Source organism: Mustela putorius, unplaced genomic scaffold (genome assembly GCF_011764305.1).
Source record: "Mustela putorius furo isolate JIRA1106 unplaced genomic scaffold, ASM1176430v1.1 tig00000874_pilon_pilon_pilon, whole genome shotgun sequence".
Lineage (NCBI taxonomy): Eukaryota > Metazoa > Chordata > Mammalia > Carnivora > Mustelidae > Mustela > Mustela putorius.
Window position 1 is genome coordinate 1,927,529 of NW_025421505.1, and position 26,656 is coordinate 1,954,184.

At 41.7% G+C, this 26,656-nt stretch overlaps 1 protein-coding gene across 1 annotated transcript in view; it reads right to left on the reverse strand.

Annotated features, from left to right (window-relative positions):
• The window catches only part of LOC101683655 (SLX4 interacting protein), a 179,868-nt gene that overhangs the window by 54,251 nt on the left and 98,961 nt on the right, over nucleotides 1-26,656 (reverse strand). The window contains 2 exon segments of the mRNA XM_013055612.2: nucleotides 5,364-5,484; nucleotides 9,891-9,980. Of these exon segments, the coding sequence (XP_012911066.1) occupies nucleotides 5,364-5,484; nucleotides 9,891-9,980 (211 nt within the window).

Below are 26,656 nucleotides of genomic sequence, written 5' to 3' on the forward strand. Positions count from 1 at the left end.
TATTTTCAGGGAACATGAGACACAGAACTGGATACTGAGAAGGAAATAGGCAGGGCTTTATGGTTAGTGGCTTTGAAATTGCTTTTGAAAAAAGGCATTTAAGTAAAATTATGGGAACAGCTGAGAACAGGCAGTCAGATAAATGTAGAGAGATGTCTCTGGCTCTGAGGCAAGACGAAGAACATGTATTCAGTTTCCAGTTTTAGTGATGCTGTTAATAAATGATGTAAGGTGACAGTATGTTACTGCGTGTGTCTACTTCATTCCTATGGGTACACACAGCCTAGAGCAAAATGAACCTCTTTGTGGAAAGCAACCTTGTGGGAGAGATAGATGAACGATGGTCTTCCTGCCTTCTGGAAATTAACAGTTTAGTATGAGGTTAAGCGCTTACAACCAGAAGCATGTTCTAGGGCTATGTTCTAGGGTTAAGCACTAATGTGATTTGGAGAAGGAAAGAGGCTCTGTAAGTGGCAAAGCACCAGTCTTTGCCACTGAAAGGGTAGGATAAAGGTAGGTAAACGGATTATAGCAAAATTATAACACAATGTGACAAATGTATTCAAAGTGTTAAGTGCCAGAAGATGAGAAACTGACGGAGACTTTGGAGAAGTAATATTTGAGGTGGATCTTAAAAGTTAAATATAAGTTTCCCAGACAAAGGCGAAACCTATAAATGTTAAGGCAGCGGTATCAAGAAAGCAGGCTTGTGGGAGGCAGGAAAGTGAGTGGTGGAAGGAGACATGGCAGGCTGGGAAAGTTATGGTATGCTTTGACCCTACTAGGAAGAGGAGAGATAGAACTATGCGTGTAATTTATCACCTGTACAAACACTTATTAAATACCGACTGCAAAGCAGGAAATGTCCTCCTAGTTGGAGACACAATGGAAATAAAAGAGGCTGAACCTGTCTTCAGATGGCTTACACAGCTCGTGGAGAGACCAATGTTAACCAAATGATGTTCGGGATGCTTGTGGGCCAGCAACAGGGAGATGGTTCCCCAGGATAAGTTTCCCTGAGGAGTGATTTTGAGCAGAGAGCAGAAGGAGCACAGGGAAAGGATGGAGACCTGGGCTCCAGTCTGGGCAGAGACCCCCAAGATGAGCAGAAGAAAGGAGCTTTGGAAGAAAGGCATTAAGCTGCCCCCACTGGGAGCAAGAAAGAAGGAAAGAGTGGGACAAGATGAGGCTGGAGAGGCAGGATCCTGGCTTGCACCTGGGAGCCTTGGCGAAGAGGTTCACAAGATCAGACCTGTGATATTAAGGGATGACACGAACTAACATATAAACAGCAGGAGAGGCAATGGCCAGAGTGGACACAAGGAAGCCAGCCAGGAGGCTGCTGTGGGTGCCCCGGCAGGCAGGGGAGGCGGGAGCAGAAACTGGTTGGCGGCAGCAAAGGAGGGGACTGACTAAGGTCTGAACATCAAAAGACATGGTCAATTAAAGGTTAACTGTTACCAGAAGTAGAAAGGAAAGGGAAGTGACTGCTTTCATACCAAGACGACTTTCAAGGAAGAACACTTAGCACAGCTGAGTGAACACAATGGTGCTTCAGGATCCTCCTGCCTCCCTCTGGCAATCGACTGCACTACTGATCTCATTACAGTGAAGCCTAGCATTCATCCCGAAAGTGGCTGCTCACTGAAAGATCCACCAGGCAAATGCAAGCTTCTCCTAGTTTGTGGTTGTGCAGTTAAATAAACCAAGTCGAAGGCAAATGACAAACACAGAAAGGTCACGTACAACACATAAAACATACAAGGCATTTTTATCCTTAAGGAGCTCTTACAAACTAATAAAGATATGAACATTAAAACTAAAAATATTATAAAGGAGTTGCTGTGTGCGAACATGTGTATCATCAAGATACTCACTGTGCTATTGTTTACAAGAGAGAACACATTAAACGCAACCTAACTGTCCTACCAATAAATTAAAGATATTTAATGGAATACTACACAGTCATTAAAAGTGGCGATGGGAACCCTGAGGGGCCAGAAGAATTTTAAAAATCATTAAGGGAAGTTGGAAGACTCATATTTTCTAATTTCAAAACTTACTGCAAAGCTATGGTAACCCCCAATTGGCATAAAAAGACAGACATGTAGAACGATGGAATAGAATAGAGAGCCCAGAAATAAATCCTCACATTTATGATCAAAGACTTTCAGTAAGGGAGCCAAAACCATTCAATGGGGGAAAGGATAGACCTTCCAACAAATGGTGCTGGGACAACTAAATACCTGTATGAAAAAGGATGAAGCTGAGCCCTTTCCTTAAATTTAATTCACGATGGATCGAAGACCTAAATAAAAGGAGCTAAATCTGGAAAACTCTAAGAAAACATCGGAAAAGCTTTGTGACATTGGATTCAGTAAAGATTTCTTGGAAAAAGTGTCAAGCACAGACAGCAAAATAAGAGATAAATTGACTACACCAAAATCTAAAACATTTCCACATCAAAAGACACTCTCAAGAGTGAAAAGGCAACAGATGATGGGAGAAAATATTTGCAGATCATATACCTGATAGGGAATTAATATCCAGAATATATAAAAGAAATCCTACAACTGAAAAAACAAAAGCAAACAACCCAAAAAATGGGCAAGGACATAAAAAGACATTTCTCCAAAGAAGATACACAAATGGCCAATGAGCACATTAAAAAGATGATCAAAAGCATTACAAATGAGGGAAAAACAAATTGAGACCACAATAAGATACCACTTTACATCTGTTATCAAAACAATAGAAACTAAGTATTGGCAAGATTGTGGAAACACCAAGATCCATTCTTGGTGAGAATGTAAAATGATGTAGTCACCAGAAAACAGGATGGCAGTTCCTCAAAAAACAAAACAAAACAGAACAAAACCAAAAACCTAAATAAAAATAAATAAACAAACTGGTAATTACTGTATGATCCAGCAATTCTACTTCTAAGCATACACCCAAAGAAGTGAAAAGCAGAGATTCAAAGAGATATTTGAACATAAATATTCATAGCAACATTATTTACCATAGCCAAATGGTAGAAACAACCCAACTATTCTATGACAGATGAACAAATAAACAAAAGTGTGTGTGTGTGTGTGTGTGTGAGAGAGAGAGAGAGAGAGAGAGAGAGAGAATATTATTTGGCTTTAAAAAGAAAGAAAATTCTGATAAATGCTGTAATAGGGATGATCTTTGAGAACATTAAGCTAAGTGAAATAAGCCAGACACAAAAGGATAAACTGTCTGATTCCATTATATGAAGTACCTCAAGTAGTATATTAGAAAGCAGAATAGAGGTTACCAGGGGCTTGGGAAGAGAGAAATGGGCAGGTATTGTTCATTGGGTAAAGACTTCCAGTATGGGATGGTGAAAAGTTCTGGACACAGAAAGTGACAATGACTGCACAACAATGTGCATGTACTTAATGCCACTAAATTGAACACTTGAAAATGGTTACTCTGGTTAATTTTATGTATAGTTTACCACATTAAAACAACTTTTTAAAAAATGGTGATGCATATGTTTTAAAGGATTTCTATATTATGCTATGTGGGGGAAAAAAAACAGGGTATAAAACTCTATGTAGGGGACACCAGGGGGGGCTCAGTCAGTTAAGCATGGAACTCTTGGTTTCGGCTCAGGTCATGATCTCAGAGTCCTGGGATCAAGCCTTACGCTGGGCTTTGAGCTCAGTGAAGAGTCCACTGAGGATTCTCTCTCCTCTCTCTCTACCCCTCCCCTGCTCACACACGTGTGCACTCTTGCTCTCAAATAAATAAACCTTTTTTTTTTAATTTTGTATATACAGAAAGATCACTTTTCTATTTAAAAACAATATTGTTGTAAATAAATACATAAATAAATCCATCCATCCATCCATCCATCCATGCAAATAAAAACAAACTTCTTGCCCACATGAGCCCAAGAAAGACTTTGATTTTCATCTTGGGGACAGAACAACACACAACCCATCTTCCCTAGCTGTGAAAGAGACTGGGAAATTGAGTATTTAACATTTTTCACTCAGCAGCAGAGAAAGCCAGGGAGGGCTAGTTGAGAATCAGTATTGACCATGCTACCTCCACACCAGAAATGAAGGTCTGGGAACCTTCTCTGTTCCTTCTCCTTTTGTAGCAGTTATAAAATGAGACTAGCCCAGTCTGCTGGGGTATAAGCCCCTCTGGCTTTTCTCCAGCTTTATCCTACTACTAAGCGAAATACCAGAAAGTGTCATCTAATACAATACTGTTTGAATTGAAAATTCCGTTCGAGGCTTTCAGTTCGGGTTAAATTAATCTGTCTGCCTATTTATCAGCTGTGTCCAGGTGAACAGTGTAGATTAAGTGTGCCTTCAAAGGGGTTATTTAACACAATTCTTCTCCGAAGGGGATGCTGCATTAGCATAACCTAGTTCATGGCTGTCCAGTGCTGCTCTCTGAGGATTAACACAAGGTTGACCTTATTTGTACCACAAAGAGTATTATGAAATGCTGATTTAAAGTTAAAAAATAAATAAATAAAAGCCCGACAATGACAGAGAGGAAAGAACAGTGGGCTAGGAGTCAGAAGAGCTGGGTCAGGTTCTGCCACCTGTCTCTCAAGTATGCTTTCCTTCAACAAGGAATCTGTGTATCTGGCATTGGGCTAAATATGGAGGAGGGGGGTATGTGGGGTAAGATGCCAAATAAACAAGATCATCTCTGTCCTCAAAAAGATGATCTTCTATTTAGGTGAGCCCCTAGTCTTGTAGATCCTCAGCTTCATCACCTACAACTCAGACATCACCATTCTCAAAGTATTGCTGGGAAATAAGGCAGGACAGTTCAAGCTTAGTGCTCTTGACGTTTTGGCCAGATAATGCCTTGTTGTGGGGGGCTTTTCTGTGCATTGTAGGATATTCAGTGACATCCTTGGCTTCCAATCCCTAAATGTCAGTAGTTCCCTGCTGCCCCCAATCCCTGCTCACCCGATGACAACCCAGTGTCCCCTGGGACCCATCACCCCCAGCTGAGAATATCCGAAATAGAGTCACATATATGAAAGCATTTAAAAAAGCATAAAGCCCCAAATCAAGTCAGCATTAATGTAAATCTATCTGTAATCTACTTGTCAAAAGAAAAAAAAATCCTTTAAAGTATTTACATTTTCCTTAGGAATGTTTTATTCTCTATTTTTATATTTTTTGCCTACTATTAAAAGCCCTCCAGGGCTTTTGGTTAATTTTCTTTACCCAAACAAAGCATCTTCATCAGAACATATTTTTTAAATGTATCACTGTACTAACATGACAGTCAGAGTCAAACATAATTGCCATCTCTACAAAGCAGAAATTTTATCCAAAATCAAAGTACTCGGTGCCTACCTTTTAAGGTCAAGGGACTGGATCTTGTGAATTCTGTATTTGATGGCCTGTGCTGTTTACGAACTTCCAAGTATTCCTTAACTCTTGAATCAATGGTTTCTTTTAACAGTAAACAGACTTCCTAAAGTAAGGTGAAAAATGAGACATAGTTTTTTCATGTAATGCAATGCAAAAAGAGTCAACACCGTGCATATTAAAAAGTCAACAATGAACATTTCATTTTGTTTGTTTTACTTAGCTGGGAAAGCTGAAAAGAATGCTGTCTGTGCTCGAGGGTAACATCCCAGATTGAAGTTTGTTACTGAGGTTTGGTCAAAACCATGATGCTGGCTTACTCTGTGACCTGAGAAATGCATTTCATTTCCCTCTGCCTCAGTTTCACATTTCTAAAAGTAAGATAAAAGCAGTGAAGTGACTCACGTGGCCGGGCAAGATGGGATGGCAGCCACCCCCCGCCACTCCACGGTTTCAGGGGACCGTTGTCATGTGAGGATTCCAGGGACAGGGTTATTAGCTCTTCCTATCTGTTCAAGAGGAGTGGCCATAGTGATTTTTAAGCGAATATTTTCCCATTTTTCAAACTTGGCTCAAAACCTTTTTTTTTTTTTTTAAGATTTTATTTATTTGAGAGAGAGCATGATTTGGGATGATGACGGGTAGGGAGAGGAGCAGACCGCCCCCCCCCCGCAAAAAAAACCAACCTAACAGACAAAACAACAACAACATTTTTTTTTTTTAAGATTTTTATTTATTTATTTGACAGAGAGAGATTACAAGTAGGCAGAGAGGCAGGCAGAGAGAGAGAGAGGAGGAAGCAGGCTCCCTGCTGAGCAGAGAGCCCGATGCGGAACTCGATCCCAGGACCCTGAGATCATGACCTGAGCCGAAGGCAGCGGCTTAACCCACTGAGCCACCCAGACGCCCCAACAACATTTTTTTAAACACCACCTAAACACCACCACTCACTAGTTTCTGGCCTCAGGTTTAGAAATCTACTGAAGAAGGAACAGTATTGAGGGATGAGCTGAAGAGAGAACTAGAAACCAGTTTTGTGATTTTCTTCCAAGCTCTTATTGATGATCCCGTACATGCCCATTTGCTTTTGTGAAAACTGCACTATATCTGCTGATTAATGCTGAAAATAATTTAACTTCTCATACTTCTCTAGAGTATATTAATATTTATTAGGCAACAGAAACACATGGTTTTAATTCAATGTCAACACACCACACCACCAGCAAATTTCTGGGGCCGTCTATTATGTGTCAGTGTTACTTATGAAAAGAAAAACACAACTCTCAAAGTCCACCACACAACAGGAAGAAACTGTCCACCAGAGACATGTAGCCAAGGCAGGGAAAGGGAAAAACGGCACACAAATCTAAATTTCTTAATTTAGATTAAGAAACTGGTGCGTAAGGACTGATAATTCTGATCCAAATCCCAGCCTCTGCAGAAGGCTCGGAGTTGCCGAGGTCAGCTCAAACCTGTTTCACTGGTTTCTTTAATGCCATCTCAGGTTGATCTCTTAGAAGCTTCATAAATTAAAACAAGAAAAAAATTCTAGGTAGGTCTGAAGGGCAATGATCACCAAACTTGTTTTTTATTGCTAATAAGTACACTCCTCAAGAATACTGAAAATCCTTGATTTAATTCACAAACGTGATCTACGTAAAATGTAAACACTGGTCTCCTCTCTCCTGCTCTCATTTTGCAGCCCAAAGATGCAGTGCCTTGTGGAATACAGAGATATCCGTTTACAGCTGAGTGTTCTGGCATTGTTCACACAACAGAAAGGCAGCCTTGCCTCATACTGTTGTTTTAACAATTAAAGAATTTTGCTTCACATGCAGGGTTCAACGATGACTGAGCTAGAAAATATGTGAAAGACATACATGGAAACAGAGATTGTTAAAATTTGGCCATAAATGCCGTATAAGGCTAGAACTAAAAATAGTATGACAAAAATAAAACAAAGGCCCATACAACACAAACTTTCTCCCTATAGTTACGGGGCTTTCCTTCCATGAGTCAGGTTTGACGAATGGAAGGTAAACCATGAGCAGTGTGGTCAAGATACCCTAGGAACTGACCACACCACACTGAGTGAAGCATTCTCCTCAGAACCAGAGCAACGCTAGAAAAGACAAATTCCCAGCTACACAGAAGGGGCACCTAAGAAGACCGAGCCAAAATCAATGAGCAAGAGGACAGAGATATATACAGAATTTCCAGGCTAACAGGGGTTCACACTTGCTTCCTCAAGTTTATAAATGAAAGAGTACGAGTTTGCGTATTTGGGTACAAAGACTACTCGTGCTGGACTCAAAATAAACTTGGGTTTAATACATGCAATTACTTCCTTTTCCTGAAAAGGAACTGGACATTCTTAAGACTTTCACTATATAAAGTGACTGCTAAGATGCAATCAAACTGATCGCTCATGAAATCCCAATCATGAAATGATCTAATAATAAAAAAAGATGAAAACATTGGGACACTGAATACAGGCTAGAGTCCCATCCTTTCCTTGACTAGCTTTTCTCCTCTCTCTGGCTCTCCCTCTCTCAGAGCCATTTCAATGTCAGTGAAGAAACTTTAAAGGAACGGCTTCAAGTATAAGCAGCAAACCATATGCTCTGCTTGGAGAGGCAAGCGCAGCTTGCTGGCATAACCGGCCCTCCTGCAGCCAGCACCACAGCCAACCTCTGCAAGTCCCATCCTGCACTGAGCACCTTTGCTAAGTCATGCCTTGCTGCCCGGACGTAGTTCTAGGTGGAGCAGCAACAGCTGTGTGTGGCACCCTGGAAAAATCTAGTCTCATGCTTTGGCTAGAAGGTGATTCACATATTCATGGCTTTATTTTAAAGTCTTTCAAATCAACTGACTCTTGGCAGAACTGACTACCTATCAACAAGAAAGGGCTAAGGCTGAGGTGGTAAAGCTGGGAGAGAATGGAGAAAAAAGGTGGGCCCGAAAACAGTGGATTCTAGAATGCTGTTCATGTCTGTCAAATCAGAAGACTTTTGGGGTGAGGTCCCCTCAGGTGAACCTTAGTCACTTTGGGGAAATTGAGTGTTGGTAAGCCAACACTGGTTAAGCCAAATTTGGAATTCCATGGAGCTGAGTTGTAGCAGGAGATGCTGGCTTTCTAAATATTCAGTCCTGAAGGGGACAATCCATTTATTTAACCTGAACGATAAATCGCATGACACTGAATCTCGTGCCTGCCTTCTTTCAGCCGTGGCCCACAAGATACCCAGGACAATATCGCCCAGCCAAGTCTTGATTACATTAGTACCTCGTGACTGAAAATATATTACTTTTTTTTTTTTTTTTTTGACAGACAGAGATCACAAGCAGGCAGAGAGGCAGGCAGAAAGAGAGGAGGAAGCAGGCTCCCCACTGAGCAGTGAGCCCGATACGGGGCTCAATCCCAGGACCCTGAGATCATGACCTGAGCCGAAGGCAGCGGCTTAACCCACTGAGCCACCCAGGCGCCCCTGAAAATATATTACATATAAAATTTTCTTTGAGGGAGTTTTTGTCTTCTAGTAGTCTTCAAAAGTTGACTAAAAACAGTTACCACAATAAAGGTGTTTTTTTGTTTTGTTTTGTTTGCTTTGTTTGATTGCCACTGTAACTAGATTCTTCTCCACATACTATCTTTCGATAAATCTTATTTTTACTTTTAGCTCTAAAAAGCTATTGTGGTGAGGATCATAGAGGACACAAAGTGCTACAATATACTGAGAGTTATGTGAAAGCTGCTGCCTCATAATTGCGCTCCCTGCTCTCTAGTACAAGGACATGGAGAAGGAAGCACAGCACGTGAGAAGAGCCAGATGCACTCTCCAACCTTCTGCCACAGCAGCACTGGGTGGGATCATGGAAACTGAGAGCTAGGAGTGACTCAGAGGCCTCTGGTCCAACTCTTCCATTTACAAATAAGGAAACTGAGGCCCAGGGAGATCAAACCCATGACCACCCCAGCCATCCACTTCCCTGACTGATCACAGTGAGACAGACTACAGTCAAACATCTCCATGCTTGCCATCAAAGATGCCTGTTAAAAAAAAATACAGTGGAAGACAAAAGTGTGGATGATGAGAATTTAAGAATTAAATAATATTTGATTTCAAGCTGTAAAAGATCAGTCTTGTGTTCACCCCATGCCTACTTCAGGGGCTCAGCCTGTCCTTTACAACCAGTTAGATTAAAATCCCTGCTTGCCTAGAACCCTCACTTTACTATCGTCTTCTAACTATAATGAGCCCTTTCCCCCAAAACAAAGAGGTAGAAAATTCCTAGTTTAAATAATATAGCTTATGAAATACATAGATGTATTAGCTTCTCAGGGAAAAAGAAGCAAGTGTATGTCTGTCATTGGGAATACAACAACCATTTCTCAAGGGTTAAGTATCATTCATTATTTTTTGCCCACAAATGAAAATGAAGGTTGGAAAGAGTTAATATGTCTTCTAGCAGCAGACATTTGCATTTAAACAGTAAAAAGTTTTGTGGTACCTCTTTCTTCTGTTCAGAAAACCAGCTGGTATCTTTGTTTGAACCCTGTGGCTGTATGTGAAGATCGACCAGGACAGCAAAATTCCCACACTAGAAAGACATTAATGGCAGAGTTAGCTCACACCCAGCAAACAATGAGAGAAAATCTCACAGATTCCTATGTGGTTGCTCATGATGAAATGGCAACAAAGTTCCCTAGTGGACAGAAACCTTCCTATGGGGCAGGGCTACGCATCATAAACCCACCCGTTTTTTCAAGTTTAATATTTAGCGTAAAAATGCTAAGGAGAAATAGAATTTTAGTCATGATAGTAAAGACAAAATACCTATCTCTGGGCCACGCCTTGAAAGGGGATTGTTCAAGACATCCATAGCAGCTGGAAGACTATCAGACACTGAAAGAAGTCAAATAGGTCAGTCCTGGGTAGGCTCCAGAAAAGAAGGTTCTATGGATAGTCAGGGAAAGTTTTTCTTCTACGTAGGAAGGAACAGCTATGAGCGACTGCATTTTTAGACAGACAAAAGGAATAGCTGAGACAGCACATCTTAGAATAGAAATGAAAGTGAGGACAAATGAAGAAGAACCAATGAGAGAAAAGTAGATGCTGAATGACAGTTATCAAAACTAAATTAGTCTCATTAAAATATGCTATAAAACTGTCCAAATCCTGCTTCCTGTCGCTGTACAATAGGGTAGTCAATAACCATGTGTGGCTACTGAACATGTGAAATGTGGCTACTATGATTGAGAAGTTGAATTTTAAACTGTATTGAACTTTAATTTACTTCAAACAGCCGTATGTGGCTAGCCGTTCTGTGGCACAGCTTTAGACCCTATAAAATATAGCCTTATAAATCCTCACACCTTCTATGAGTGATTTCTAAAAGTCTCTAGATAACTGTGGATGAGCTGACTCAGAAAGGAATAGGAGACTAAGACTGCAGGCTGGGGACGGTCTCTGAGGTCCAAAGGGTCAGTGACGGCCCACAGGAAAATGGCATTTCTGTACCTCTTTGGCTAAGTAGGTTTTTTTTTTTCCTTTTAAAATTCTGTGCTATAATTCAATGGTGAAAGGAAATTATTTTCCACTAATGACCCGAGAATACCAAACATAAATATGTTAAGAAAATAAAACGGGGGTGCCTAGGTGGCTCAGCGGGTTAAGCCTCTGCCTTCCGCTCAGGTCATGATCTCAGGGTCCTGGGATTGAGCCCCGCATCGGGCTCTCTGCTCAGCAGGGAGCCTACTTCCCCCTCTCTCTCTGCCTCTCTGCCTACTTCCTGGTCTCTGTCTGTCAAATAGATGAATAAAATCTTTAAAAAATAAAAAAAGAAAAGAAAAGAAAACTCGACATTTACATCATACCATACACAAAAATGAATTTGAGATGGATGAAAGACCATATAAAAACCAAAATTGTCTTACCAAACTTAGAATATAAAAAAATTTCTTAGGATGCAGAAAGTACAAAACACAGAAGAAAAATATTAAATTGAACTCTGTCAAAATTAAAAACCCTTGTTCATTAATAAAATGAATATGTATGTCACAGGTTGAGAGAAAATATTCATAAATGCATATATCTGACATAAGGTCTGGCATCCAAAATAAAGAACTCCTACAAGTCGATATTAAAAAAACAAACAACCCAAGCTTGAATAGATACTTCACAAAATAAACAAACAGCTAGTAACACATGAAAAAGTGTTCAACATCAGTCATCAGACAAATGCAAATTAAAACCACCAAGACATACAACTCCATACCTACTAAAGTGACTAAAATTAAGAAGACTGACATACCAAATGTTGGTAGGATATGGAGCAACCCAAAAACTTTCATACTTTGCTGGTGGAAATATAAAATGGTTCGACCACATTGGTAAACAGTTGGTCAGCTTCCTACAATTAAACATACATTTAATTTACTGACTAAACCAACAATTCCACCTTAGGTATTTATCAAGAGAGAGAAAAACAGGTGAACAGAAAGACTTGTATGCAAATGTTTGCCCAAGTTTTATTCATAATAGCTAAGACAGAAAACAACCCAAGTCTATCAACAGGAGAATAAACAACGTGTGGTACATTCATTCATTCAATGGACTGCTCCTCACAAAACTACTGATAAACTCAATATGGACTGATCTCCACCTTATGTTGGTTGAGCAAAAGAAGCCAGACAAAAAGAATACATATTGTATGATTCTAAAATAGCAAAACTAAATCTGTGGTCAAAGCAATCAGACAGTGGGCACGTGAGTGTCTCAATTGGTTAAGTGGCTACCTTCCGCTCAGGTTAGGATCCCCGTCCTGCCACTGACTGAGCCCCACATGGGAGTCCCTGCTTAATGCGGAGCCTGCTTCTCCCTCTCTGCTTGCCACTCTCCCTGCCTGCGTGCCCACGCACGCGTTTTCTTCCTCTCTCTCTCTCTCTGTCAAATTAATTAATTAGTTAATTATTTTAAAAATCAATCAGACAGTGATTATTTAGGATGGAACTGAGTGAGAACAGGCACAGAAGAACATTGCATAGTGATGGGATGTTCTATATCTTGCTGGGTTATACGCTGAAGATTAGTTCATTTCAACGTATATAAATTACACATCACTAATAAATAATTTTGTAAAAGCAGATTTATATTTACTGACAGTTATGTAGAATGTATTATGTCCCTGAAAATGTAGGGGTATTTCGGGGAACACCAAAGTGAAGTTCCCCATGTAAAAAAATCTTGCAATATGGTAAAAGAGGGTCTCCTATGATGTCAAACAGTGTAACCCACTGAACTGTAGTATACTGTTTTACGACCATTATTTTATTTTAAAGAAAGAGAATCAAAGGGAATATTTGAATAGATCAAAAAATATCAATATGTTCCATGGTAAGGTCAAGTCTTGTTTTGTGAAACTTATGTATGAGTATAATGAGTTATGATGTAAAGCCCATTTTTTACTACGGATTTGTGGTCAAAACTGTTTGAGAACCATACTTAAGTATACTGTTATTTTTAAAAGTTTCTTCATAATGCGGATCATAGTTTTAACCTTTAAGGAGTATGCTGCCACCAGGTGGAGGTCATATGCCACAACTACATGCTCTTAGCCAGAGGTTATTAACCTTTTGTGTGCCACGGACCTCTTTGAGCAGCTGTGAAGCTGAGGACATCTGCTCAGAATAATGTTTTTAAATACATGAAACACAATGCATAGGAGTAATAAAAAAGACACCAATTTGACTGAAGTATGTTTATCCAAATTAAAAGAAAATTTTGCATGTGATTTAGTAATGTATGTACTTGTTTATTAAGGCACTGGCTCTTCTCACATAGTGGCAGATCTAATAACTGCCATAAATACAAAGTAGTGGTAAGCATAAACGATATATGCGCCACAATTTTAATATAATACGAAAAGAACTTTGATTCTAATGGTGACATATACTGCGAATACTACGTGTTTTAAATACTTAACTTACGGGGCACCTAAGTGGCTCAGTCAGTTAGTGCCCAATTCTTGGTCATGATCTCAGGGTTGTGAGATAAAGCCCCGTGTCAGACTCCACACTCAGCACAGAGTCTGCTTGAGATTCTCTCTCTCCCTCTCCTCTGCCTCTCCTCCAATATGCACATGCACTTGCTCTCTTTAAAATAAATATTTAACTTATAATAAAAATAATAAATTGATTAGAATTTGGTTAAAATAAAGATGTAATTTTGTTCCCATCCAAGTTCAATGACCCTGTGAATTCTATCACAGACCTGTTGAAGCTCCACAGACAGCAGAACAAGAGCCTCTCCAAAGCAACAGCCTTACGCACATCTGCCTGGGTTTCCTGCAAGTGTCTAATCCTGACTCCTCAAACCAAGTTCTCTATATCCTCTTCTCCATTAGCAAAAATATCTTTTTAAACAGATTGAAAAAAAAAAAAAAAGTGATGCTCAAACAATCTGAATCAATAGTACCTAACAGTAGCTTTCTATAAAATTAAGTATCAAGGTCCAACTCGGGTATTTTCTCATCATAACTTTTGATGACAAAAACACCTAGTGTAAGTTTGATTATAAACAGACTGATTAGAATGTCTCTTTCTTTCAACTAAATCATAGACTCTTACTCTGGTGTTCAAACTTTCCTGAATTTCAGCCAGACTCCAACACAGGGCACATGTGCAGTCTCCTGACCTCCCCCCGCCCCCCAACAGCAGAAGTCTCCCTCTGCTTCCAGCAGTTGAGTTCTCTAGCAAGTGCCTCTCAAACTCCCATGCTAAGCAGCAGGACTTCGCCTTTCTAAAGTCCCCTGCTCTCAAAACTTTCCTGCTTTGCTTCCATGACTGGACAGACATTACTGTTGCCAGAAGCACAGCCTTCACTTCTTAATTAGGACGTCATTTTTAGCTCTCAGCAGATAAACTGTCCAGCTCTCTCTTTAGAAAGGAGAAACACAAGAACCATCACTTCTTTCTTTGGCCAGAGCTGCCCATTTTACACAGGCCAAGTTATCTCTTTAACAGACCAAAGGCTACTAGAAAAAGCTTCGCATCCCATAACCAGGGTTGTGAGTCAACAGGTCAGGGTCTGAGCCAGCTTCTAGGCCCCTCCGCCCAGAGGTTTCTGCCAAAAGCCTGGGAGTCAACTCTAACTCCTCCCTTTCCATAGCCCTCCACAATCAGTCACCAAGTCCTGTCGATTTTACTTCTTAAAGAGCAAAACAAACCCCTGTCTCTTGTTCTGCAACTCTTATCATCTCCCAATTGGAATATTAGTGCTGCTTCTCTTGGTGTCTCATGAACTCTTAATGCGCCCATCAGAGCAATCTCTAACAAATGTGCTGTTTCTGCCCTCTGCTTCTAACATACCTCAATGCTCCTGTGTTTAGTGAACTCTTATGCCTCCTTGAACCCTAGCAAGGGCATGGACATCTCTGTGGAGCTTTTCTTAACAGTCTGTCACCTCCCCCTCTGGATCAGGCATAAGAGTCCCATGCTTATTTATTCCTGCACTAAACGGCTGTTCTATTAAGGAGCTGCCCCTGCTAGGCTGTTAGTCCCTTGGTGTAGACAGACAGGGTTCCAATCTCATTCGACTCTACACTCTGGATCAGCTTATAACAAGTGCTAATATTGTGTGTGTGTACGTGCATGTAGGTGTGTTTTTGTGTGTGTGTGTACACACACAGCTTTAATCTTCAGTGGGACCAATATCCAGCATCCAGGATACCACTCCTCTGCCTGAAGAGTCTTTCTCAAGGAGAAGGAAACAGGGCACGTGCTTACTTAGTATTTGACAGAAGGAAAAAAGCAATGAATGAACAAAGATGAGATAAACGGGCTCTGAATTTTGGGCAAACCACAGCCTTATCTGCTAAGTGAGGGTGCTAAACCCATGCTGGGGACATGGCTGTTCCAATTCAGCCCAAGACACTGATGCATTATAGAACAACTTCCTCTCTCCTTATTCTAGAGTCGCAACAACTACACCATCACCAGTGGCAGTCATTTTTTATAGTTTGAAAAAGGAATAATACAAGGATCCTACAATTACTTTGCCCTAAACTCATTGCCAGGAATAGATGATCTTATTTCTAATTTTAACCTAAGTGTAAAATAAAGGTGAAATGCTAACATTTCTCATACATGCAGTATCTCAGAAGCAGGCTCAGAATGGCAAGATCCATGGATGTTCTCTCTCTCTCATTCACTCATTCCTTCAGCCCCCACTGAGTTTCACAGGGATGCTGGCCAGAACTTGAGGCAGCAACAGAGCACTACAGTTAAGTGTAACCACAGCGTACACCCAAGGACCAATAGTGGCCACACTGTAACTCTGTCCGAGGGAGGCCAGGGCTGAGGGGTATGACCTCTCACCTAAGTCCTGAGGTAGATGGCAAGAGGCGGAGAAAGAAAAATAAACAGGACCCACCCAGGGAAAGAGGCTTGGATAGCCTGGCATGCTCTGGGGACAAAAGAGTCCAGTAAGCAGAAACATGGCAACGTCAGCAGAAGAGGCCAACAGGGCAAGAAGGTTCCACTGGGCAGGCCAAGGGGAAACAAGAAGACCTGTGGGCTGGACAGTTCTCGCAGGTAGGAGTGTGGTGCATGCACTGGTGGGGAGAAACCATAGAACCATGCAGATAGGGGGTAAAGCCACCCCCAAAACCCAAGTCAGAGACAATGGAGGGCGATGGGTGAAGACAAAGGGGTAGATTTGAGAAACTCAAAAGAGAAAGAAGAGGGTGTTGGTTGGGTGGAGGAGAAGGAAGGGCAAAAATGATGCTCCAGGCACATGAGTCGTGTCACACGCTCAAGGGGCTGTCCCCAGGCGGGGCCACACTGTCAGTGGCGTTGTATTCTCACCTGTCACCAAGGATTTAAGGCAGATTGGATTAACAAGGCAAAGACTAAAAATAGAGGAAACAAGAAAAACAAGGGTAGAAACATAAAATGAAACCAGTGGTAAGTCTGTCCAACATTCCCACCGTGGTCATAGGTTTCTGCAACATTTGGCTCTCAGTTTGCTACTTTCCAATGGAAAACATGGAAAGCCAATCAGAATCCATAAGACAAGAATGAATCATCTGAGGATAACTGGATAGTTCTAAATATTACATCTAGAAAGACATTGCCCCTGAAGGTTTTCATAAAAAAACAAAAAACCCAAAAAACAAAACAAAACAAAACAAAAAGATGGCAATTCTCTTCTTGGAGTATCAACTTCACTAAAAGGCTTTAAGGAACATATTAAATATTTTCACATCAAAATAAACTGCACATCTGGTATAACATGGAATTAAAAAGCCACATGGTTTTTAAAGGAAAAGTATAGTTTCCAGAGCACCTATGTTCTAGGCATTGTGCTAAGCTTTACCAATAGTATTCAATTTAATCCTCACCCCTAATCTATGAAAGAATACAACTGTTATTCACATTTTATAGATAAGGAAGTGGAATCCAAGAAGGTAAGGACTGGTCCAATATGACATAGTAAGTAACAGACCCAGGAATCAAACCCAAATCTCTTAGACTCCAAAGCCCACTGCCATGCATTACTTCGAAGGACTCGCTTCCAGAAGCCATGTGGAGTCACACGTAAGGCTGTAAGGCTGCCTAGACTGGACCCACCCCACTGTACCTATCCCTCCGGGGTAAGTATTGGCAGCCATGTCTATCCATTAGGGCCAGGGGACTGAACTAAGGACTCTGCACAGAGTCACTCAGCTCCCTTTCCTGAACAGAGCGACTCACTCCATCCTGGAAGCAAGGCACTGAGTTCAGATGCTAAAGCTGCTGGTGTGGGATGCCCTTTTGGGTAAGAAGGCTGGGTGGTGGCAAAGCCCCTCTACAGGACTGCGGCAGGAGGCTAGTTTGGTAGAAGGCAGAAGGAAAAGGGGAAGGGAAAGAACGCAGCAGAGCATGAGGGCAGCAAATCACAGTGAAGGTGGGGCAGGGTTGGGGGGGCACAGGAACAGTGGTCCCCGGATACTAACAGTCCTTACCCGGAGTTAAAGCGGAGGAAAAGTCAACACAAAGCTTTTGTCGATTTAAGCCCCTTGGCCTGCTCCTTATTACAATATTCACCCAAGGAATCCAAGCTTGAGTTTACATTAAAGAAAAGCCAGCAGTGTACTTTAGAATGGCATATACGATAAACCAGCAGACAGGTCAGGGAAGGAGAGAATAGAGAGTCATTCCATCGGAATACACCGTTTCCTTAATCTGACTGCAAAACCTCGAGGGTGAACAAATTGGCAAGAGTTAAGATTCACTGAGCATTAATTGTGTGCCAGATACGATGTGAAGCCCTTTCTATACATTATTGCATTTGACACTCATGACAACCCAGAAAGTCATAAAATGATTACCAGTCAGTGTTCTGGAAACACCGAGAAACCAAAGAGCTCTGCTCTCTTTCACTTTTAGAAGATCCCTGGTGATCATGGTTAGGTTTTGTTTTGTGTGGTGCCTTGCCAACCTGGCAATGCTTGGCAGGCCAGGTAGAAGGAACACTATAATCTTAGTAACAGAACAGAACACAGCCCAAATTCAAGATCACAGCACACAGAGGAAGGCCTGGAGAAAGCCCTTGGATGACGAACAGGAGAAGGGCCTCACACAGAAAGTCCAAGGCCATGAATCCCTTCTGATGATGTCCTAGTTTCAGAGGGGTGTGCCACCTCCCTTCCGGGGCGTCAGTTTCCCCCTGGGTAAAATGAGGGGCCATAGCTAGGTCTCCTTTGAGGTGCCTTCCACCTTAAGATCCCACCTCCTGGTTGTGTTTCAGTTTAACACCTTTGTTTGGTGGTTTGAGCACAGGTTTACCCCCATGTGTAGGTTAGGAAAGGACCACACTGAGTCTGGCACGTTGACTCGTCCTGCCTCAGCACTACGGGTCACATAAGCACGATAGGAAAAATCTCAAGAACCAGCGAGTCCTTCCCCTGAGTGTTCTCCGACACATTTTAGGCAGGAATAAGCTTCTGTTTGCTGCCTGCGCACTTTCTTCCCGATTCCATTGTGGAATCATCACAGGCTGTAAACACATGGCTGCGTACATCCATCTCCCACAGGCTGCCCGTGGGGAGGAGCTGCCTTCTGTCACCCTTGGGCTGTCACTGCCTCAAACTGGGCCTGGCACAGAGAGGACAGTGAAGAGTGCTTGTTAAATGAATTTTAAAAAAATATATAAATATATATATATTTTTAAATTATATATAAATATATATCTATATGTATATATAGATATATATATATATAAATGATAAAAACTACTTAAATATCTGCCTTGTTCTGTGTCTAGGAAAGATTACCTCCCTCTTACCTGCACCCTGTCCTTAGAATAAGAAACAGCACAGAATCAATCTCATGGCTTGTGACTAAGGTGGCCTCATTTATGAATAGAACAGTGTCACCCCAGAAAATGGGCTGCGAGGCCCACCCCTCCATGCCACACAGTTATTTTCCCACCTTCCAATCAGGCAGAACAATTGGCAAAACCCTGGCTGACAGTGTGAGCTCAAACCCCATAAAGGGACCATGTGGGAGGCCTTCCTTGGTGGCAAACAGATGACTAGTTCTTTGAGCTCGAGTTTTACTGGCTGAGGGGGACGCAGGGGAGGTGGTGGCTTGTCTCAAATGAAAAGGAATCAGAAGGGGAGGGAGTTTCTCTCTCCTGTCTGGTGTCTGTTGTGGGACTTCTGGCTACAGGTCAGGGATTTGTTTTTCTTAAGAGATTTACTGTTATGGATGTTACGAATGGGGAAAGAAGCATGGGTGAGAAGCAAGTCGTGAAGGAATGAGAAAGAACACAGAGAAGCAGGGCTAAGGGGGGTTGATGACAAGGAGGAATAATAAAGTAAGAGGCTGATATCCTTCAGTAGATTGTCTCTGGTCTCCTACTAAAAGGAGTTTGGGGGTTCTGGCCTAGAATGCTCACACAGTGAGTGGCTCACAGTCTTCTCGGGTAAGACAGGGGAAGGGAAGTAAAGCTCTGCTCGGAATAAAGCAAAGGCCAACTAAAGTGGTATATATTATAAAATGATGCTTAAATTTAACATGTCATTGGAACCTTTAAGAAACATTTGGGGCTGAATCACAGACTCTAAAACCCATCAGGGCAGGAAGAGTGCAGTTAGGAATCAGGCCTCAGCCACTCCTTTTGACAGATAACGACTGACTTCATTTCATTAGACATTTTCCCTGATGATTTTCAAGAAATTATTCTTTCAAATGTAACCAGCAGGCCACTATTCCTCAGGGGACTGGCCCTTGGTGTGTGCGGAACGCGAGCAGCATCGAGGACCGTGACGTCTTTGGGGGTAGGCCAGATCGGACTTTAACCCCTGCCCTGCACCTCAGTTCTCCCAGACCAGAGGAAGTGCCTGCAATGTGAAATGGGGACAGCGATGAAAACTCCTCATGGCAGTGTCTGAACATGAAATGAGGGCCTGCAGGTGCAAAGCTTCAGCACAGCGCCAGCCCTACAGAAAGCTCAATGGGTTGTTTTGGGGATTTTTCCCCCTCCCAGGGTAGAATTTGCTTCAAATTCCAGGGCATATTAAATGAACTCTGAATTGTCAGTTCCATAAGATTTACAAACAGATAGGGCACAGGTTTCCACCTATTCCTACTAAGAGCTAATAAATGCCTCGTAATTCTTTCATTTAGTTTTACTCTGGCCACACACTGCTTCTTAGAAGAAGAGCAGATGGTGTGTAATCACAGCAGATTACAAAGTAAAAATAAGAACTCTCCTCTCACATATTTCTGCAACAGAGAATGTGAAATGAGAAGATAACCTGAAAGAAATTATTATGTGCCTGTCTATAGGGAACTTGTCTTGAGAGAGTCTTACTTGGCTATAAAGACAAGCAACATTCATAGAGACATTTAGGCCATCATGAGTGTGCTCAGCACCAATTACGGCCAACCACTTAGCAATCGGAAAGTGGGGTTTGATAAACAACAGGGGTGTTAGTCGCCACGAATACCCCTCACAACTTTAACCAGCATATGTGTTATCAAGAAACTTTGGAAGGTGGGTTTGGCTTTAGGTCTCTAAAAATTAACATCTGAGAAAATACTCTTTCACATCCCTGAAGAATCTTGACATTCTTCAATGTCAAGAATAAAAGCAGTGCAGCCTATGAGTTAAAGAAATTTGCGACCAATTCTAAATGAATCAGAATGAGAAAAGAAAAAAACTCGTAAATATTCCTCTAGTGACCAATGCCTACAATTCGTGGATTGTTCAAAAGGGTGGTCAATCTTGGAGGGCAATTTCGTGAAAGAGAAAGGGAGATACAAGACAGATGACACATTTTCTGATTTCCTTGGTAAGCGGGACAAAGATTTTTTGACGAATACTCTGGTGAATGTGGGTAACTTAGAGGAATTCTGTTTATTTGGTTAAAAATAAGGAATCTTCTACATCAGTACGTTTTCTCTGGAATCCTCTCAATCTGCTTTCAAATATAACAAAGGACTTGCCAGATAAAGCTACGACAGGCACTCTCTGCTCAATCTAGTTGTCATTTAACTTTTTGTGGAGTATTGATATTGTATACATTTTGTTGACAAAGGGGGCTACAGTGGCTCTTGTAAACTGGGTCAGGGTAAATGGTGATTCTGAAAGCAACTTAGAGGCCAAAGATTAAGGCTACAAGTAACCTTTATAGGAGAGCACAAAGAATTCAAGTATATGGCCACAAACCAAAACGCAAGCTCAGAGAGAGAACCTCCTGATGCCTATGGCACATGAAAAGCTTCCACCTCAACACGGCTCAGGCTTACCAGAACCTCACAGAGACCAACCAAGTCAAGTGCAAGCCTCATCTCTGCCCTTGATCATACTTATTCTCCAGGTTCTGCCAGTTCAGGAAAGTAATCTGTGTGTACAACCCTAAGGATATTTACCCACTGGAGCCTAGACAGAGAGCCCTGGCTCTCAAAGTACCAGCAGCACAGAATCTGCTGGAGCTCATCTGCTATGCAAATTCAGACCCAGCTAATGGGGAATTTCAGGATGCCCTGTGTTTTATAAAGAGCTTTTCTAGGAGATTCCGGTGGATGATCAAGTTTAAGAACCACTGCTGTAGATCACTGTGTCTCCTCGAAGACCATCTGTCGCATATAGGAAATTTTTAGAGGTTATAATAAAAAGGAAGGGGGAAAAATCTAATCAGGCTTCACCATATAAAACAATGGAAGGTGGCAACACACCAGAATTGTGAAAATATTACAATTCTAAAACTCACAAATAAAGAACATCACAATTTTATCACAATGATAAAATAATTCCCTTAGAGTTCTAAGACACTCAAATTATGATTTTCCCTAAAAAGAAAACATAAAAACCCTCTAGAGGTGAATGTGATGTGTGGCCAGGCTCGAGAACCACAGATTCAATAATGTCTTGCTGAGAAGCTTAAAAACTCATCTCTGGCTTAGGATGATAAAGATGGTGATAGAGATCCGACGGCAAGACATGACCTAACTGTCAGATTGAGACAGCACCTTTGGTAGAAATAGAAAAGAAGGAGGTTGTAAGCTCCATACAGACTGGGAGGTGATACAGTGCACATCAGTCCTTTAAGTCAGATCACTGGGCTGGAGGGAAGCTGCCCCAGGGCACAAGGAGAATGAGCACTGTGCATAGCCTGGCCACAGAAAGGATGAGACAATGGCAAAGAGATCCTAGAGAGAGGCAAATGACATTGCAATTCACAAAAGGGGGAGAAAGACAGATTTGGCAACTACAAACTTCATCCCTAACAGATTAAAGGAATCCAGAAGAAAACCCAAGGTACAAAAAACTAACTTCATTTTCTTCTTTAACAAGGTTCCCAGACTGCAATGACTGGTGAAATGTGGCTGACAACAAAGCAGGTGTGAACCTCAACCATCAGACAGTTTCCCATGATGTCCTTTTGCCTGAACCACTCCGCCAAAATGGCTTCTCTTAAGATTACCAATGACCTTCACATAGCCAAGTTCAATGGTCGGTTCTTGGTCCTCATGTTACTTGACCTCTCAGAGCCGTCTAAGAAAGTGGTTCTTCCACATGCCCCTGCAAACCCTCACTTCTAGGATACTCTGCTTTTCCGGTTCTCCTCCCTCTTCCCTGACCACTGTTTCCCAGTCTCCTCTGCTCGTTCATCCCCATCACACTGAATCTAAACTGACCATAGCTCAGTCCTTAGACCTCTCCGGTCTCCACTTACACCCTCATCAGTGTCCAGGTTCAGTTCACATGCTGATGAAACCTAGAGTTCCTGCTCCAGCCCAGACCACCCCTGACCTCCACATATATACACTCGACATGTCCATTTGGATGTCAAACACGCATCTACAACCTAACAAGCTCAAAACTAAACTACTGATATTTTACCCTCAAACCTGCTCCTACCAGGTGTTGCTAAAGCTGGCTTGGTAAATGGCAACTCTGTTCTCCAGCTGTTCGGGTCCAAAACCACAGAGTCATCTTTAGTGCCACTCTTCTCTCATAGTCTACACCTAATCTATTAGCAAAGCCCTAACAGTTCTACTTTCACAAGGGCCTTCCTGGGGCACAGAAGGAGCTCAATAAATATTAATGAATGAATCTATGAATGAACACAAATGAATGCCGGTAAAGAAAAACCTCAGTAGGTAGCCTGACACAGGACTAAATCCAAGGACCCTGGAATCATGATCTGACCTGAAGGCAAATGCTTAACTGACTGAGCCACCCAGGCGCCCCTTAACAGGACGTTTAAAAGTGGAAAAACAATCCTTTTTAGTTCTTTAGGGCTTTAAGAAATAGAGAAACAGGTGAGTGAACCACATGAGCAAGACTTTTCCAATGGGAAAATGACATGCCACGGGAAGAGGTGTGCTCACCACCCAACCCAGGAGATCAAAGCATAAAGCATGTGAAATGGATAACTGCATAAACTGTTATCACAGGTCACTGGTCTAATTGTGAGGAGTGATGAAAATTACACAGGAAAACATATGCTACTGACTTGCTCCATTTTATCACTTAGCCACTTAAACCACCCAAAGCACCATCGGTTACTGGTCTGGAGTGTTTTAGTGTACCTCTAGAGATACGGGCTTCCTGACCTCAAAAGCCAGAGAATTTATCTTCTTAAGAGACACTTTACCAGGGATGCCCAGGTGGCTCAGTCGGTTAAGCATCTGCCTTCAGCTCAGGTCATGACCCCAAAGTCCTGGAACTAAGACCCTCACAGGGCTCCTTGCTCAGCAGGGAGCCTGCTGTTTCCTCTGCCTGCCAGTCCACCACTTGCGTGCACACTCTCTCTCTCCCTCTCTCTGAAAAATAAATAAAATCTTGAAAAAGAGAGAGAGAGACACTTTAACAAAGAAAGCTTGGACATTAGAATCAGGCAGGTGAGTGGCCCAGCACTGGCTGTACCTTCTATGGTTGTATGGTCTGGGGCAAGTTTTTCAGCCTCTGTGTCTTCACTCTCTTGTCTGTAAAGTGGGGTTAGGGCTCCCACAGAGATGATGTCAGGATTAAATTCAAAGAGAAGAAAATACAGTACAATGACAAACAGGAGTTAAAGAATAAACTGGGAGTAGTTAATAATGATACCTTGTTCTCAACCTTAGTATCTCAACTAATGAGGGTCACAAAACTGACCAACACTGCCCAAAAACTTTCTTTGGTGACTGAAAAAAAAATTTTTTTTAAGATTTTATTAAGAAAAAACAAACAAGATTTTATTTTTAAGTAATCTCTACATTCAACATAGGGCTCAAACTTACAACCCCTAGATCAAGAGTCACATGCTCTTCCAACTGAGGAAGGCACCCCAGAAATGTTCTTTATCGGTGCTGATATGTTAAGTCACAAGGCCTGAAATGATGCCAGTGCCAATTTTGAATTTTATTTCATTCTAATTAATTTAAATTGGTTTATTTGCAATTAATTTATTATCTTACATAGCTCACATAAACTAGTGGCTACCATACTGGACAGCATAGATACTTCCCTAAAGCGACTCCTTGTTGAGAAATCCTGGTTCTATTATTTCAGTGAGAGAATAAAACCAAAAGAGCAAACAATATTGGGAACCCATACTAGGAAGTATCCAGTGATGCAAGGGGATTCCCATCCCGCAGGGAATTCCAGAAGCCTCCGCAAGCCAGAATGTGAGGGAATGACAGGGACTAACCTGGGAAATTTCTATGAACTTTACCAAGGATGGTGCTGATCCAATAGAACTGTTTTATGTAAAGGTGTTTTCCTCGTAAACAGAAAATGAAGCAATAAAAACTGTTACTGCCAATGAGAGGATTAAGAAGTTTAAGTTTCCCTTCACCTCTCACCCCTTTCCCTGTGTGACCTTGCTCTACCAATCAGAGAACAGGATTCAAGGAGAATTCTTAAAATTATTATCACAGCCACAATAATCGTTCCTAAGCCCCTGGCTTTCACCAAGAATGAACCTTTAAAGTTTGGTGCTGAATTTCCCTTCCTACTCTGCTCTGCTTCTCAGAGCTCAGGACACAATCACCTAACTACTCTCATCACTACTTCATCAAGTTTCTACAAAATGAGCAAGAGTTCAAAGGGAATTTTCAACCAATTCATGCCTAAGGCAGGAAATTGAAATACCAAGTGGAATAGAAGAATGTTAGACAAACACAGGCGAGGTCTGCTGGTGAGAGCCGGACTTTTTTCTCCCCCGACCCATTTTTAAAGAACTACAAAGAGGAATAAAGGGAGGTGGTTAATTGGTCACAGGACTTGTTTAGAGCCCCATCTACTTTCCTTTTCTAATTGACTGCTGGGAATAACACCCTCTTCAAGGACTGCTCACAGGGGAAACGTGCTGGGACAGGAGACCCACTGATGAAATGGCTTCAGAAGCTGAAGATCATTAATTAAGAATATTGAGAGTGAGGTTGAAAGCTTCGTTGGAACAAGTGGGAGGCACAACTCGGTATCAGCTGCGACCTACACATTAGCAACTAAGCCCTGTGAAGGCTCTCAGTGGAAAGTTACAGCTCCCAGGCATTCCTCCTTGGATGAGTGAAAAGTCTCCTGAGGCGACTGAACTCTGAAGACAGTAGCATTGACCTAACAGCAGTCTCTCCAACATGCACTATGATATATATATACACCCTTGATTATCAGGATTCGGTGTCTTCCAAGTACCACTACCCACTGCCTGAAACACTGTCTCTTAAAACCGAGCATGCATCCAATTCACCACGGGTGATTCACAAACACAGACTGCAAAGGCTCATCCCCAGAGTTTTCTGATTTCGTAGGCCTGAGATGGGGCCAGGAATTTGCATTTCTAACAGACTCAAGGGTGATGGAGATGCTGATGCTGCTGGTCCGGAAACCATACTGTGAGAAATCACTGGTCTAGAAATAGGGATTTGCAACCCTGGCAGCACCTTACAATCACTTGGGGAATTTTTTAAAGATCATGTCCCAATTCTACCCCAGATCAATTAAATTAGATTCTCTCGAGATGGGGCCTGGGTACCAGTATATTTTGAAGGCTCCCTATTTGATGAAATATGCTAGCTGGGTTAAGAACCACGGCAGAAAAGATCACCTTCAAGCTATCTCAACCTGGAGATTACACACACTCTTACAAACTAGAGACAGGGAGGCAGACCCTGGCATCTGCTGGATTCCACTTACCCCTCGGTGATGATATTTCACTGGTCATTTTTTTCCACCAAAACCAAAAGTATAATAATTTTCCTTGTACCAGCAAACCACACATTCTCATTCTCTTTCTCTCTCTCTCTCATTCTCTGTCCAAGAACTCTCTGAAGATTTACTAATTACAGCAACTAAAGATCTGTGAACACTGGTAAGTCTGCTAATCCCCTGAAAATACTGTGGGTAATGAATGAATAAATTTTGAAATGAGAACCCTACAAGATGAATAACATGGAATGATTCTTAAACATTCAAAATCATCTAACGTCTTCCTTCCTCCAATTTTTTTTCTCTTCTCCTCAAATTCATTTTCCTTCTTTGCAAATCAAATTCTGTTTCCTCATCTCTACACATCATTTGCCTGCTTCTAGTCTTCCCTCATTATCTCTGCCTTAAAATGACAAGTATAAAGTTTAGAGTTATTCTTATGAAATAGTTTTATGATGCCTGCTCCTAATTTAATAAAAAAGGGAACTAAATATTTTTCTTGGTGAGAAGAAAGAAGCTAAATCAAATTATTTTTGGTATGTACCTCCTGATTAACTCTGCCTTGGGCATTAGCCCTCAACAGGAAACCTA